Source organism: Acanthochromis polyacanthus, chromosome 1 (assembly GCF_021347895.1).
Source record: "Acanthochromis polyacanthus isolate Apoly-LR-REF ecotype Palm Island chromosome 1, KAUST_Apoly_ChrSc, whole genome shotgun sequence".
Lineage (NCBI taxonomy): Eukaryota > Metazoa > Chordata > Actinopteri > Pomacentridae > Acanthochromis > Acanthochromis polyacanthus.
The window spans coordinates 47,220,010-47,237,605 of NC_067113.1; the positions used below are offsets into that span (position 1 = coordinate 47,220,010).

Here is a 17,596-nt window from a genome sequence, read left to right on the forward strand (position 1 = left end):
TGTGCTAACAAAATTACACAAGGGTTTTCTAATCATCAATTAGTCTTTCAACACCATTAGCTAACACAATGTAGCATTAGAACACAGGAATGATGGTTGCTGGAAATGTTCCTCTGTACCCCTATGGAGATATTCTATTAAAATCAGCCGTTTCCAGCTGGAATAGTCATTTAGCACATTAACAATGTCTAGACTGGATTTATGATTCATTTGATGTTATCTTCATTGGAAAAAAAAAATTCTTTCAAAAATAAGGACATTTCCAAGTGACCCCAAACTTTTGAACGATAGTGTAAATAAAATTGAGTTGAATAGAATAATAGAAATAGTAAGCAACAAGTACAGAAGCTGTCACATGTTATTCAAAGTGTATATTTCCATATATTTGAGTTTCAAAGTAGCTAAAACTCTTAGAGAACTCTTAACTAATAGGGATAAATCATATTAACTCTTGGATTTAATCTTAAAACTACACAAAAAGTGAACAATACAGACTAAAACGTGATCAATCTAATTTCTGATTCCTCAACTACTCAAATCTCCTGAAACTTCATTCCCAGCTTCATAACATCTTCCACCATGCCGCCTTCTAAACTCTTAACATTCATCTACAGTGAAGACTCCATAAACCAGATGCTGCCCCTGAAATAGCTCTCGAGCTTCACACCAGACTGCGTTTCTGAGCACTTGAATGTTTTAAATGCCACGACAACGTCTGACCTTTGTGTCCAAAGCCGACGCTCGCCGTGAAGAACCGCAGGAAACCACATACGACGATTAAACCATTGACGAGATTAAGTTTCCGTTGTGTTTTGTGTTCACAGTTTGACTCCAGGCGTGGTGGCATGGCCTTGTCGTTTTGCGGCAACAACGACATCAAGGCCTACAGCGTGGAGTACGGCGTGCTGAACAATGGCTGCTTCGTGGACGCTCTCAACCTGGTTCCCCATGTCTTCCTGCTCTTCATCACCTTCCCCATCCTCTTCATTGGTAGGTGACGCGTCCTGAAAGCACCTTTTCTACCTGAAAACACTGGAAATGAACCGATTTATTGAGTAACAGACGATGAAAGCGATCCACCTCTAGCTGCAGGGCTAAACTAGTCATGTCAGTGTATTTTTCTGCATCATTTTCTGTTTATAAATGACCTTAAAATTCATCATCTAAATATAAATTTATTTTTTTTTGGTTCCAAAAGTTCAACTACTAGAAGCGAAATGTCTCTTGCAGTTGACAAAGACTGTGTTTCCTGTTTTGTTTTGAAGGGCAAACTATGCTTGTTAAAGCACAAATAATATATCTGTTTAGCTTTCTGGTGTTTAAAGTAGCTTTCTAATTATTTACCAGCTATATGTGTTTTTTATTAAAGTGTTTAGAGACTTATTAAGGCTGCTGTCAAACTCAGGTGTTGCCGTTTTAATAAAATCTGAAGATAAATTCAGATTTTGTTAGCTACGTTTGCATTTTAAATATTAGCTAGCCAACCAAACTAACCAATGGACGCATTTCTGCTTCTGTTTATGCTAATAGTTCAACTTTTATTCATTATACACCTTGTTATGCTTGATAAAGCACAAACAATATGTCAGAAAATATATCCTGTAAAATCTGAAACCATTTGGACGTGAAACTGGCAGTTTAAGTGGTTTCTAAAAGTGTTAATGTTTAATGAAAAGTGTACAAACTTAATTAAAACCAACTGAAACCACCTCATAACATAATGTGTTTCTCTGCTATGTGTTAGTTTATATTCTCAGTCAGTTATTATGTCAAAATCTGTGATAATTTCTCTTCAATAAGGCACTAAAATACAAGATGAATGTGTTTTCATAACAAACCTGAATGTCACAGTGTTCTGGTCACCATTTCTGTTTTATAAATTAAAATAGACGTCTTTTTTGTCAGTTAAAAGTGATTTCATTTGACTTTTATGGACAATGATCCAAAGTTTTTTAACCCATGAACAACATCAAAACACCAAGATGAACTATAAATTCAGTAAATTGCACTAGTTTACATGTGAAATAAAACAGCAAAACAATGATTTGCAGTATTTGTTGTGTTTTAGATTTCATTTTTTTGCTAATTAGCTGAGCTTGAATTGTTTTCAGACAGAAAATGTGACATTTGAGTGCGATTAATCAATTAGTTGTCAACTGTTCAATTAATTGCCACCTATTTTGATAATCTTTTAGCTGGTTTGAGCATTGCTTTAAGAAATAAAGGTCTGTATTCTCTCATTCTGGCTAACTATTTGTGAATATGTTCTGGTTTCTTTCCTCCTCTGTGACAATAAAATGAGTATCTTTGGGTTGTGAACGCAACGAGACATTCGAGGACTTCATCTTAAACATTTAGAATCGCTTCATGTGTGTATTTCAGCGCTTAATTATCTTTATTAAATGCACAAAGGCAGTTTTTGTGCTTCTGCAGGAAAAGTCTCAGACTGTGTTGCGTGCAGTCTGACAGATGGTGAAGTGTTTCCTGTTCTTAAAGCTTCACCTTTTCTGCTGGAAAGTCTCAGAAACTCCACAGCTGTCAGGACTGAACTAATCCAGAGAGGATTAGAGCCCCAGTTGATCTTTAGTCGCATTGTTTCTCTTCTTCTGTGTTGTGTTTGATGTGTGTGGTTGATTTGATGCTTAGAGGAGTGAATATGTGTGTGTTGGTGCTCTGACAGAATAGTGACGTGTTCAGGGTGAAACTGAAACCGCAGTTTAACCTCATGTGACCCTGTACAGGATACAATGGATTTAAAGATGGCAGCAGTTGGCAAACATTATTTAACACAATTTAAACACAAATAGTGAGAATTAAGAAGTTTATGTCAATAAAAGCCTTACTTATATCAGCTAACACTACAATTTACCAAAGTTCAGTAGATGATCTGATTAACTGATGTTACATAAACGCCTCACACGCATTGGTAAATGAAATAATGTTCAGATGTTGTTACAATTTCCTGATCTGCCTAAATGCCTCTCATGTATCAGTAGACGTCATGATTTACAGGTGTCAATAAATGCCTCACGTGCAGCAGAAGACACTGTTGTTTACAGACATTCCATAAATACATTGCATGCATTGGTAAACGCTACAATTTACTGATGTTCCATAAACGCAGCATATACAAGATAAACGTAACGATATACAGACGTTCCATAAACGCCTCTCATGTATCGGTAGACGCTACAGTTTACCGATGTTTCATAAACACCTCATATGCATCATTAGACGCTATTGTTTACAGGTATCCCATAAATGCCTCAGCTGCATTGGTTGACGCTACAATTTCTTGGTGCTCCATAAATGTCTCTTATATATTGGCACACAGTATAATTTACAGGTTTTCCATAAACGCCTCTCATGTATTGGTAGTTTCTGTAGTTTAGAGACGTTCCATAAGTGTCTCAGATGCAGTAGTAGAAACAGTTTACTGATGTTCCATAAAAGCCTCATATGCATCAGTAAACATTCTAATTTACAGACGTTCCATAAACACCTCGCATGTAACAGTAGACGCCATAGTTTGCAGACGTACCGTAAATGCCTCACATGCATCGGTAAACGCTACAATTTGTCGATGCTCCACAAATGCCTCTCACGTATTGGTAGACATTATAATTTACAGGTTTTCCATAAATGCCTCACATTTTCTAAAACAACTCCCATGATTTTAAGAGAAGATTCTTTTTTTCCCAAACATTCCATAAATGCCTCACTAGCTTTGGTAAATGCTACAATTCACAAATGTTCCCTGAATGTCTCGCAGACATTGCTAGCACAAAATGTACAGATGTTCCTTAAATGCCTCTCATGCAACGGTAGATGTTTTGCGTTACAGATGTTCTCTGAACGCCTCACATGCATTGGTAGATGCTTCAATTTGTAGATTTTCCTTGAACGCCTCACACACATCAGTAGATGTAAATCTACAATGACATACCAGTAGATGTTATGATTTTACGGGTGTTCCATGAACTCAAGTGATGTACAATCTACAGATGTTCCCTGAATGCCTCACATGCTTCATATTGATGTGTGAATATTAACATGATTTACAGGTGTTTCATAAACGCCTCACATGCATCAGCAAATGCTGCATTCTACTAATTATTTGTAAACACCTGACATTAAACGTAATTTACTGATTCCCCCTAAACGCCTCACATGCATCAGTAGATGCTACGAGACAGCTGCACATAGAGAAGCCTCTCATCTCCACTCAGTTGGGTTTGTAACCTAAATTAGTTGAAATAAGGTGTTTTCTTGTCAGATTTACTAAAAGACAGAACAGATTAAGTTTATCTACCTGGATGGGTCCACAGACAAACAGACAGTCCTGCTAAATGAAATTGCAACGTTTATTTGAAACTGACAGATTTTTGGTTCCATGTGTGAGCAGAATGGTAGCATACTGGAGCCCTGTTTATAGATGTAGCTCAAGAAATTACAATATTGTTAAAAAGATCTTTTTCTTACTAAATAAAATTTTTAAAAACTAAATGTTTGTATATTCTATATTGATTAAACGTGAAGTAAATTATTTTAAACTTTTTTGTTTTAATTTTGATGGCTGAGGCTTATCGGTCATGAAAATCAGAAATTCAGTATCGGAAAAATGTTATTAGTAGTATAACAGTATAAGAATAGAGCTGCACCTACATGTATAAAATATGAAGGCTGGACTGTTTTTTTTTTTACTGATCCATCACAAGAAATGTCAAAACACTGAGGTAAAAATTAGGCTAAAATCCAACATTATCATAAAATGGTTCAATAATTTGCAAGATTGCACATAATGGACTAACAACTTTAGAAAAGTTAAAGCGATAGATGCCACAACCAATAGCATAACCAGTCTGCTAAAATATCTTATGGGGTATAAATGTAGTGTGTATTGTCTCATAGTGTCACAACAGTAAGAGTAACAGATGGATAGATGAGTATTTTATGAGAAGAAATAATTTTACTCGAGCATTTTACGTAATGTATGGTTTCCTGAAGCCAGTTCCAGATAGATAAAACCTGTTTTCGTTGAGCTTAGAGATTCAGTTTTTTAATCTCTTTGACTCCTTTTCTTCAGAAGGTGAAACGTCCAAACTCTTGGGCAGCAGACTTCACATTCTCGGCCACTGTTGATCGAGGCTTTTGTTGGTTTAAATGGCAAATGTTGCTGCAGGCGAATTATTTCAGCTGCAGCTACACAAGTTGAGTAATCTGCTCTGGCCTTTGTCTGGAAGAGTTCATCTCAGTCCAGCCTTTAGGACACAATCTTCCTCTATTTGAAGCTAAGCACCCAAAGGCCCCTTCTGTCTGAATTCAGCTCTTTCTGGACTGCATTTAGTTTTTTTATAGATAACATAAATTCCTTTTTTATAGACCTGCAGTGATTAATTAGTTACTTAATTAGAAGTCAAAAAGAATTGATTAATCAAGACAAAACAGTCAAAACACTTTGATTGCAGCTTCTTAAATGTGAATATTTTCTAATTTTGTTACCCAAATTCTTGGTTTGTGAACAATAAAACACATTTCTCCGCTTAGAGAAACACCAAACAACTTTTTTCACTTTTTTCTGACATTCTTTAAACTGAACAACCAGTCAGATTAATCAATGGTTAAAGTACGTAACAGTTGCAGCCCTTAATTGCTAAATGAATACAGATGAAATCCTGGATTTGGACAAAAATTTTGGTTTCAGTTTGGCTCTCTATGCTGGTTAGTTGCTTAAAAATATAAAAATCTGAGCGTAAATCTTGTAGAATTGATTCACATTCTATAAAATACATTCAAGTCCAACTTGGCATGTGTTTGTTTTGAGTTACTTGACAGGAAATGGGGTCAGAAGGGGGTAACAAGAGCAGAAAAACTGCTCTGTGGTGTAGAAATGAGTAGGAAATGTAACGATCTGAGTTACAGTAATCCAGCATCACTGCCTGTAATCTGGCAGCTGGAGCAGATGTGTCGGTTTCCATCCTTTCCCCGTCTTTCTCGGGCTCGTGCTCACTCTTTTACAGGCCTTTTCTGGTGAGCAGTGTGAACATTAAGCTGCTTTAAAGTGCAACTAAGATGGGATTAAGACAACGGTTGAATGATGCCTCGTGGAAAAAAGAATAACAGACAAAACAACAGAAAAAAAACAGAATAAGAACAAAAATACTGAAGACAGTGTGAGGTTAGATTAGCAGTTTAGTCTAAAAATTCTGTTTTGTTCAAAGAAAAGCAAAAAAAATTGGATAAAATGTATTTCTTATAGGTTTAGTGGTTTTCCTGTTACATTACTGAGTGCGTTTCTGGTTATCTGTTGTGTGAGTGTGTGTGTTTACTCAGTAGTTTATGGGAATGGTTCTGACCATAAGCCCTCAGTTTGCTCCCAGAGGGCTCACTAATTGATGCTTCCTGTTTCTAGTTTTCTTTTATGGTCTCTGAGCATCTGAAATGGCTTCGATCCATTTAGTTGGTTATTGGGTTTGTTTTAGAGCAGAAACAAACCCAATAAGAAACACCATCTGCTCAAATAAAACTGTGCGGTTCGTTACTAGAATGAGGTTTTCATTTTATGTTGTGTTCACAGTGATTAAACGATTGGCAGAAGGTCAGTTTGTGGCTGTTATATTTGATATCTGATGATTCTGATGGATTTTCAAGCTTAAATGCCAAATATTTGATTGTATGAACTCACTTATTGTGAGAATTTGCTGCCGAACGCAATACAGATTTGATATTGTTGAAGTTTTGGACTGTTATTCAAACAAAACCACACATTTGAAAGCATCCTCTTGTTGACATTTTTCCTCGATTTCTGATGTTATTACCTCCGCCAGGAGGTTATGTAATCACCGGAGTTTGTCAGTTTGTCAGTTAACAGCATAACTCCAAAAGTGATGGACGGATTTTCACCAAAATATTACAGGATGTCCGGAAGAGCAAAAGTAACAATCGATTAGATTTGGGAGGTGATCCGGATCACCGTCTACTAGGTTATGCAAACTTTCTCACTAATTTTATGATAGAAAGATGAATAATTGTGCATTTAAAGTCACTCACTGTGATAATCTGTGGGTTTAAATCTATTTTTTCATTCCCTGTCTGCTGATTTTCACTCTCCTGTGACGTTAATGTAAACTAGCGTTGTACTTACGGTGGAACAGCTGCTCCACTTTCTCATTTCTGTGTCTGTTTGTCAGGTTGGGGCAGTCAGAGCTCTAAAGTTCAGATCCATCACAACACATGGCTTCATTTCCCCGGACACAACATGAGGTGGATCCTCACCTTCCTGCTGCTGTTCGTCCACGTGTGCGAGTTTGCAGAAGGCCTCGTCTCCAACAAGTGAGGACGTCCAACAAAATGCTATTTTATTGCTCACTGTCTTTACCTAGTTGGCTTCATTTGTGTGAGATGACCTCTGTTTTCCTGGTTAATTAGATATTTTGTGCTTGCTTCATGCTGTAGGATGATGTCCAGCAACCACCTGCATCTCTTCATGCCGGCGTTCATGGGCTTCATAGCAGCGACGACATCAGTGGTTTATTACCACAACATAGAGACGTCCAACTTCCCTAAATTACTGTTAGGTAGGAGGATGGAGGCTTCAAATTATTTCATTCCAGTCTGATTTTTGCTTTAATGTTTATTACTTCTGGAAGATGTGACTCAGTGCTTTGCCGGTGTTCTTGAACTCACACTGGAAATCAAAAAACGGATAATAGTCAAGGCTGAGATGTCATCTATTTTATTCTTTGTGTCTTTTACCTACATCTCCCTCAGCTGTTCAGTCAGATGGGCAAAAGTTTTCATCAAATGAAAACTATATGACAAAATATTCAACATTTCCACAACTCAAAGCAGCAATGCATGAAGCATTTTTTTAACACTACACACTTTCTTCTGCTCTCACAGTCCTCTTCATCTATTGGGTTCTGGCGTTCATCACAAAGTCCATCAAGCTGTGGAAGTTTGCAGAGTATAATATCGGTCCACAACACCTGAGGTTCTGCATCACGGCGCTGTTGGTGATTCTGTACGGACTTCTGATGGCCGTGGAGATCAACGTCATCAGAGTCAGGGTGAGTAGAAACATATCTCTTCCTACATTAGGTGAGATAGACTTTACTGATCCCTCATGAGGCAAATTTACAAGTCCAAAATCATGTAAAATTTGACAAGTACAAAAGAGGAGGTATGTTTTGGTTCTTAATATGACATAACAAACACACTACATTTTCTGTCATTTTAATTTTCTCAGCTTGTGTTGTGTGTGCAGGTGTCGTAACATTTCCATCTGTTAAATTTGGATTAGAAACACCTGAATATTTTTACATTTGTATATTCTTTGCATAGGACATTTTGCATTTTATATTTTTATTGTTGTTTCTTTTATTTACTACAGATTTTTGCTTATTTATCTGTAATTATGGTGGTGGGAAGTGTACTCTTTTCTTTAATAAAGTACTTCTGTTCGATTCTATTCTATTAATTCTATTCTTATGTCTCTCTGTAGAAATACGTCTTCTTTGCCAACCCTCAGAAGGTGAAGCCACCGGAGGATTTGCAGGATTTGGGCGTTCGTTTCCTGCAGCCATTTGTCAACCTGCTGTCCAAGGTAGATTTTCAAAACTCATTTCCATGGCACCAGTTTAAAAATATAACATATACAGTATTTACACCACAAATAACAAGCAAAAAAATCAGGATGAAGCCCAACTTGCTGTATGTTCCGTCCATATTTGCTGTGGCAAATGTTGCTGCAGCACAGCTTGGCAGCTAAAGAAGCAAATTCTTGGCTCATTTTCAGGCGACATATTGGTGGATGAATCCTCTCATCATCGGAGCTCACAAGAGGCCGATTGAGCTGAAGAAGATCGGCAAGCTGCCCATCGCCATGAGGGCGCTGACCAACTACCTGAGGCTCAAAGACGCCTACGAAGATCAGCGGGTGAGCAGATCAAACCGCTGATGAAATCTTCCAGCTGGGTTTTCCTGTTGTTTATTAATGTGAAAACAAACATATTTCCTTTCTGTTTCTTTTCTATAGACGGCCGAGGACCCAGAAAAAGCGCCGTCGATCTGGCGCTCCATGTACCGAGCGTTTGGCCGTCCGATCCTGCTCAGCAGCACCTTCCGCTACCTGGCCGACCTGCTGGGTTTCGCCGGGCCGCTCTGCATCTCTGGCATCGTGAAATACCTGAAGGCGAAAGATGAGGTAGCAACAGCAGACAAGGGGAAGGTGAGCGTACTTGAGTGCTTTCTCCAGTCAAGACTTTTTTTTTGCATGAAGAACATTTTGGTACTGTCGGTCAGTATAGCCTTCTTTAACCCTTGCCTCAGGTTAAATCAGGACCAGCTCTCCGTTTAAAGGGTTAGATTCTATCTGCCTATTAGTATTCCACCTAACAGGTTTCAGCAGAATAATTAAGCTGGTGTCGAGGAATACTCGCCTAGGTCCTAACTGTCTTCTTCCAAACGTCTTACCCCTCTTACTCCAATAAATACTCTCTCACTAAGCAGCCCTCCTAAGTAGTAGAATTGATTTATTGACCACGTTTGTTAATGACAGCTTTCCTCTTAAAACTGTGGCACTTGTTGATATTCCTAGGTTCGTTTTAGAGGTTTGGAAAACTAACCCCAGGGGTAATGTTTAAATAACTAGTTGGATTAAAGTAACCTTTAAGAACCATTAGATTTAATGCACACAATCAACTTAACTTTTTACCACTATGCAGAATAGGTGAATCATAATCATTTCATTAGCCTTCTCTTTAAATGCAATATAGCGTTTTATTAAGCAATTATTAGCAGGGGCACAGCATTAATTCATGATTAAACAATTTAATTATTTCTGATTATTTCAAACTAAACTAAACTAAGCTGAGCGTACCTGAGAATCTTCTCTAATTAGTAAATTTAGGAGAGAGAGCGGACAGCCAGGCCTTAGCTGCCACGCCCGGTCTTGACCTGCATCTGGGAGAGCCACTCGATCGACCAGTAGACTCGGTACGAAGTCTTCTTTGTGGATAGAGGGTGTTCTTCATAGGCAGGGGGAGTGGAGAGGTCCCGATAGCCAATCGTTGGTCTGGCAGTTATCTTTAGTAGCAGCTAGAACACAAGTGCGGGCGTCTCAGCTGTCTTCTCAGTCGGATGGTGGTGGTGGAAAGCCCCCGTCTCATCAGGCTGCGGTGGGTCACTGGGTCCTCCAGCCCCTGGAGTGGAGCAGCCCTCTGCTGCTGCCTCCTGTGCCTCTCTGGATGCCATGGGTGCTTGCCTCTCTTCATCTGTTTGGAAAACTGCAGACCTCTCAGGACTCTCCTTTCAGCAGAGTGTGGTCCTCGCTTGTTGAACAAAGTCAGAAAAAGACTTTGCCTCCAACGATGTTCTCAGCGAACTCTGGAGCCTAAGTCCCGCGTTGTCTTCACGTCTCTTGGGCAAAAGGGTCCGGTGTCGACTCTTCAGAACTTTGGCGATGCTCCCCGGCAGCTCCGGCGAGCAGCATCTCCCCCCTCCAGGGGAGAACTCCGAATTCAGTGTCTGTGTCTCTGGGTTTTATACCCTAGCTCGACTTCAGCTTAGCACATACACATTTTCACACACAATTCTAACTAGTAGGTACGCCCAGGTAATTAATTCATAGGTTTAAGACACAACCTTCTTCCTATTACACATCATGTTTTTCCAGCAAGTACACAGCATCCACCTTCCGTTGTTAACACACACACACATTGCTTGAGACATGTTGCCAAGACCATATTTGGCCACAGAACTTCCTCAATGTCCTCCTTTCTGCAGTGTCATGGTGACTTCTGCTTTTTGCCCTGCACACAGCTCAGAACAGCACAGATTACTTCAAGTCAAAACTCACTTAGTTACACTGAATCACTTTTTAAATCATTTTTCTTAGCATGATCAAATAACTTATTTTAAATCATTCTCTTCTATAGCAATCATCATTTCCAGAATATATATCAGCCTATTAAAATCATTCTTGCATCAAGCATAAGCATAATCATGTGGTTAACTTATATAGTTTCTCATTTTAACTTTTCATTGGTTTGCTTAAAGCTTTTATTTAGGTGGTGGTTGCTCCTGGGATCTCAAATAACTAGGCCCCACTTGACAGTACAAACACACAAAGAGACTTTACCAAACAGCAAAGGACAGTGACGACAACCAAAAGGGTAAAAGCTGAAATTTAAAAAAAAAACAATCAACCTTTTCAAACCATTTTGGCTAATTGCAGTCTAATTCACCCAAGCGTACTGCACATTAGAAGTAGAAAATGCATGTATATACAAAGGCATTAGGTTTACTGTACTTAGACCAATCATGCAGTCTAATGCATAGTCAACCCCCACAGGCACATTTAACCAAGAAAATCCCTCATCACTGTGTTTTTAGAGCTTTAAAATTAAACAAAGAGCTAAGCAAAGGCCTTAATAGTGCATTTACATTATGTGGAGCTTAAATGATCTGTGTTACATCTTCTCAGTTTCATTCATAAATCAGTTTCTGGCTCTTACCTATGGTTAGACTGAAACATGAGCTGTAAACAATCAAATGAATGCTTATTTTCTCAAACAATGTAGTCCAGGTGGGCATAAATAATTAATGAACAATATTGTTTACAAGTAAATACTGGATTTAAGGCGGCTTTTCTGCACCAGGCAGCGCCTAACTTAAACAGTGAGGACTGAAAAGAGCTGCTTTTTACCCCCAGATCATCATTATGAAAAACGAACATTTTTCTGAATGTTTATTCCTGTTTTATGGGCATTTTTATATTGTTAAAAGAAATTACCAAAATGGGAGACTGTGGAGTAAATCTAGAAGTTTGTTTGGTTTTGTGAAACCAAAATTGAGCTTTTTCAAGACTGGACACGATGCTGGCAGACACCATTCCCACAGTGAAGCATGGTGGCGGCAGCATCATGATGTGGGGATGCTTCATCGGTTCCACCTTCTAGGGAAAGAATGCAACTGTTGAAAAAACTAAATTAAATCTTGACTGAGTTCATCAGAAAGCATGTGGGACACTCGGAAGTCAACTGGGAGAAATTTTTTTGGTCTGATGAGACTAAAATCGAGTAAATGCGACATTGGTGGACACCAGATGGTGGATATCGTCACAAACGCATTGTGATGCTGCCGCCACCATGCTTCAGAGTGGGCACGGTGGTGGCAGCATCATGATGTGGGGATGCTTCTGTTTCTACACAGCCTCATGCTGAAGTTGTGACCAAAGTCTTCTAGCTTTCTTGTGGAAACACCTTTTTCTTTACTTCTGTTTTTGTGTGAATTATTGTACAAAAAAAGCAAAATTATACTGGCAATGATTTAATGAAAGGAATAAAAGGGAACAGCTTCTTAGAGGGGTGAATACTTTTTACAGGGACTGTATAATGTAATTGTTGTGTCACCCCACTGCAAAATTGGAGACGCTGGTGCAACTGATGTAAAAACTAGAGCACATGAGTCACCAGATTTAGTTTGGTAACTGTTTAGCAAACTGCTGTAAGACTATGTTATGCATCCAGTAGTATGTACACTGTATGAAAGTCCATGTAGAAGTAGTATGTTAGTGTAGGAAAGTATTGCCATCGCAGTAATGGAGTCACACTTGGACAGGCTCTGATAAACACGGTGTAAAAAGTTTAACGTCATTCATTTTCCCTTCAGAGAAATCACACTGGAAACCTGAACCCATATTTGGGCACAGCTGATGTCGCTGAAGACGACACCAAAGTCTCGTTGAGTGTTTGCTTAAGATCATTTATTAGAGGTTAAGTGCAGATGAGATAAAGCATGAGGGGTCGCATTGTGTCACTGCTGTCAGTGTTGTTGGGTGGTCCGGTTCACAGCGATGTCACCGAGGCGTCGCTCGTCATGTCACCACCACAACGTGTGACTGCATGTCTGAGATGTGGTCCGATGTGATAATGCATCTGTAATGTAATAACGACATTACACACGTGCACTCAGTCACACTAGCGACCTTATGACGGACTTTGTTGACATAATTCAACTACTTCAGCCTTTATTTGACCTTAAATGTGAACTCTAAAGCTGCTGGGAAGGAGGAAGAAGTCGACAAAATGTCCTCACTCTCTAAAAATGTAATTATTTTCCAAATATTTCCTCACTTTCTGAAGGTTTTGTCGTCTTTCTTGAACTGTTCAAATTTGCTAGGTCAAAAATCCAGAGCAGCACAGAGACAAGGACGTGAAAACGTGATTTCTGCAGAGCAATTAGAAGTTCCTTATAATAACAGAAATAAATTTTTCTTCATGTTTTCCACATGTGTCCAGTTTTTAGGGTTGAATATTGTCCTTAATGTTCTTCTTCTGCAATGTTTTATTGACACTTGACAATAAGCACCAAACTTCTTCTACTTGCGCTATAGTGGTGAATGAATACGTGCCTTTTTTGACATGGCTTCTTGAAAATAATGCAAATAAATCAACTATAAATAGACTAATCTCACGTATTTCAGGGTCAGCACCGGTGTTTTTAAATCAAAATCAGCCTCACTAAGCCTGTATCTGTTACTCAAACAGTAAAATATCCTCCTGACAGCCCTTTAAAGATGATGCATCAGACTGAGGGAAAGCAGACACTTGCAGAACATCCTGTTGGCGAAGGATGATGATGCGCTGATCTTTTCTTCTATCAATGCCAGCCTCCTCCAAAGTTCGGTCAGAGCCAGTAGAAGAAGCAGAACAGATGCTGGAGTGTTGACGTTGTTGTTGCAGCTGATGTTGAATGTGAGCTGCTGTCAGGCCTGTTAAAGTGGGTATAATGGGAAGCCGAGATAGAGAGCAGAACATTTCTGAGTGACATGGAAAATTCCCCACTCGCCTCACACTCACTGTGGCAGTTTATTAACGCAGGGGAAAGCACTGCTGAGCATCTCATCCGGACTTCTCTCCAGTTTTATTAATAAATGTAAGTTATGTCACAATATTAAATACGATTTTCTTGACAATCTGTTCAAAAACTGCTCAAAGACAAACAAAAACAAACATAAATGCATATGTTGGCTCATCTAATCCTAAAAAATCACAGTATTTTGTCACATTCCATCATAAAACTGGTGTACAACAATAAAACAAATGGAGTATACTTCAATCAGAGGTCACCCTCACTGATTAATGATGATTAATGCTTCATTCATGCTTCACCTCGAGTGACTCGTTCATCACCTGCTGGGCAACAAGCTGACGACTAACATACACTCGTATTTTTAGATTTGTAAATGGTGCAGAACTAGGTCTGTGAGCGGCCTAAATTATTTAAAAACTGCCTGAAAAACCGACCCTAGTGAGGATAAAGCGGTGTATAGAGAATGGATGGATAGTGATGTATTGGCTGATACAGTTTTTCTGTAAATGTGTTAAACGAACTTTCAAAGTAAGAAAATCCCTTAAAAATAATATTTTTTTACAATTTTGGAAACTTGCTTATTTGGTTTCTGGCTGCACATTTACAGAGCTGCAACATCACCTACTGCAATCTATTATGACTTAATATATTGATTAGTTGTCAACTAATCAACTAGTTTTTATAATCTATAAAAAAGTTATTTGAAAGAAAAAAATCCAAACTTTCTTTGTCTTTCTTCAGCGTATATGGTGATTTTTTTTTTTACTTTTTATGCTTCTTATGTATGTTTTTCTTTTTTGCTTAGTAAATGACTTTTTTATACTCCTATTTGTATGAAAAATACTATATTTATAAAGTCTGATTAATTGATAATTATATGGCCTCTTTTACACACAAAATCCTTGGCAAAACAAAAAGGAAAAATGATACTAAAAAAATAGAACAACTATTAAATATTTAATTAAAGTAGGCTTAAGAATAGATAAGAATTTAAATAATAGATGATCAAAAAGCCTTTTTAATCTTATTTTTTATAATTTTTTTATATGTTACGATTTGTTATTGCGTTTATCTGAATTCATTTCAGAATTTTTCTAACACGTGAAATTAATTTACAACGCTGCTCTTGAAGCTACAAAATCCAACTATTTTGTTTAGTATTGATCGCTAAACAACTGATATTGAGTGTCTTATTTTCTGTAATGCGCAGAACAGGTGCAATAATAAATTGATTACTTTCCAACTATTGAAACATTTACCAAATATTTTGAGAATTGATTTACTGGTTTGAGTAAATATTTAACTGAAAAATAACTATAAATTCTCTCAATGCATCTTAAATGTGAATATTTTCTGGTTTCTTTCTTTCTTTATGGCAGTAAACTTATTTTTTTTGTGAGACATTTTAGGAGGTTATCTTGGACTTTTGGAAATACTCAACGACATTTTTCATTATTTTCTGACATTTTAGAGATGAAACAACAAACTGATATCAGCCTAAATAATAATAATTGTTATTTTCTGTGTTTATGAGTGATGTCACTTCCATCTATATGTTAGCTTCAGGACTTAGCTTCAGAGGTGCTGGTTGTTAGTTTTATTTCTGTTTTTCCACTGAGTGAGGCTCACTGTTTTCCCCATTTGGAGTCTTTTTTGTAAACTGAGCTTCTAATAACTATTATCTAATTTAAAATTAATTGCACCAGTGCCTGTGTGACGACCCTCCACCTGGACCCCAGGTGTGTCTGTTCCAGCCGTCACCTGATTGAGCCACACCCGTGATCGAGTGGCTCAGCTGCACTTGATCTGGCCCACTTCCATTCAAACTGGCCGCAGGAGCTCCAGCAGCATGATTCTGGGTTTTGAATGCCCATTTGGTTGGTTTGCGTGGCAATAAACTGTTTTTAGTCACCGCACCATTACAGTCTCTTGGTTTTGTTGCGACTTTTGGAGCCGAGTTGTAACACTTGTAAATTAGCTCAAATACCAATAAATCTGCCTGTAAATATAGTTAGATTTCTATTAATTTCTTGTAACAGGATATGCTGATGTGTTTTTACTTGCAAAACATGCCACAAGAAGGATTTGTAAGCTGTTTTAGAAATGTTCTTCAAATATTACAGATATAGAAATATTGCAGATAACTGTCACTAAAAATCTTCTCATAGTATTGTCAGGTTTTATCTTTCATGTGTTTTCTGTGTTTCTCGGAGACCCACTTGGGCGTCCACTTCATGTCCTCCACCGAGCTGCTGCAGAACAGCTCGGTTCTGGCCATTCTTCTGTTCCTGGCTTTGGTCCTGCAGAGAACCTTCCTGCAGGCTTCGTACTATGTCACCATAGAAACGGGCATCAACCTGCGAGGAGCTCTGCTGGTGAGTGAAGCATCGTGGAAAATCAAACTCAAGACATCTTGTTTCCACACCGAGGTGTTGCTTTGAGAAGTTCCACAGGAGGAATCTCTGTGATGCCTCAGAGTTGTAGCGACTTGGCCAAACTTTACCCACCTGACTGGACAGATAATTTTTAATACTGAGGAAGCAGACAGTAGGATGAAAATATCTAGCATTTTAGACCAACTAACTTTCTGGGTCAGTTTATGAAATTCCAGTCTCAGATTTTGTTCATAGTTCTCTTATTTGTTTTATGAAATATTTTGGCTGAATATATAGATACCAGAGATTATTGTACTTTCACCATCAAAAAAAAAAAATCTTGTCTGGGAAGCTTGAAAATATGGAACAGTTGTCTATACACTTACAGGAACCCTCTAGAGACCTATTACCATTTTTGTTGAAAATTTTGCACTTTTGTCCCTACATTTTTTGCGACCAATAATTAAAAATTTGCCCTCTGCTGGAGAAATTTCATCATTTGGATCAGCTAGAAACAATACTGTCTGTGTCCTCACCACATTTTATAGAGTTATATTGAAGACACTGAAAGTGAAAGTACAGCATTGTAAGTTGGCAGACATCTCACTTGTTAGTACATAATTTCACAAACTGCAAATCCCCCCCCAAAAAAAAAAAAAAATCAAATAAATGTTTAACTGTCAAAATGCACATTGTAAATTTAAAATCAAAACATTAACTCATCAAAATTATTACAAAAAAAATTGGATAATAATAAAACCCCCAAAAAGTCAGAATGGACATAACTAGCAGTAATACACTAAACTAGGCTTAGTTAGAAGACTAAACTTGAGGAATACGCTGCTAGTAATTGAAAAAATGTATCCAATAATAATAACAAAAAAAGCCAAGCATGAAGATAAAAAAAAGACTTAATTCGGTCTTTCTGTAGGTAATTATTGTAGTTAAATCCCAGATTAGATGTTTTTTGAGGGTTAAAATTTGGAAAATTCCCAGGTCTGAAATCAAATTCAGTCAAAATATGTTTACAGAACTTAGTTTTTGCATTTAAATAAACTCTGAACATAAAGGTACATCAATCTATGCTTTTCCCTCCATTAATTCCCAGATACCGGTGCTACTAATGAACATATTCTTGAAACCCTGTTAACTGGAGTCAGTTCAGCTCAGATCTTCCTTTTGACTTCCACTGAATGTGTTTTATCCAAAACATATCACATGTAGTACATCAGAAGTGCATAACAGGGACAAGATAATATTTTATCGGAAAAAAAAAATCTAAAAAGGGAAGCTAATTCATCTCTAGGGATTGGTATCAGACCTCAGTATTTTCTTTGGAACGAGCA

At 37.8% G+C, this 17,596-nt stretch overlaps 1 protein-coding gene across 3 annotated transcripts in view; it reads left to right on the forward strand.

Moving 5' to 3' along the window:
* abcc9 (ATP-binding cassette, sub-family C (CFTR/MRP), member 9) overlaps window positions 1-17,596 on the forward strand; it is an 84,604-nt gene that overhangs the window by 4,665 nt on the left and 62,343 nt on the right. For all 3 annotated transcript variants that reach the window (XR_007945549.1, XR_007945551.1, XM_022219026.2), the window contains exons 3-10: window positions 825-990; window positions 7,191-7,332; window positions 7,456-7,577; window positions 7,903-8,069; window positions 8,504-8,605; window positions 8,798-8,938; window positions 9,038-9,229; window positions 16,089-16,250. Coding sequence is in view for 1 of the 3 variants with exons in the window: in XM_022219026.2 (XP_022074718.2) it covers window positions 846-990; window positions 7,191-7,332; window positions 7,456-7,577; window positions 7,903-8,069; window positions 8,504-8,605; window positions 8,798-8,938; window positions 9,038-9,229; window positions 16,089-16,250 (1,173 nt within the window). In the remaining 2 variants the exon portion in view is untranslated. The remainder of the gene's footprint in view (window positions 1-824; window positions 991-7,190; window positions 7,333-7,455; window positions 7,578-7,902; window positions 8,070-8,503; window positions 8,606-8,797; window positions 8,939-9,037; window positions 9,230-16,088; window positions 16,251-17,596) is intronic.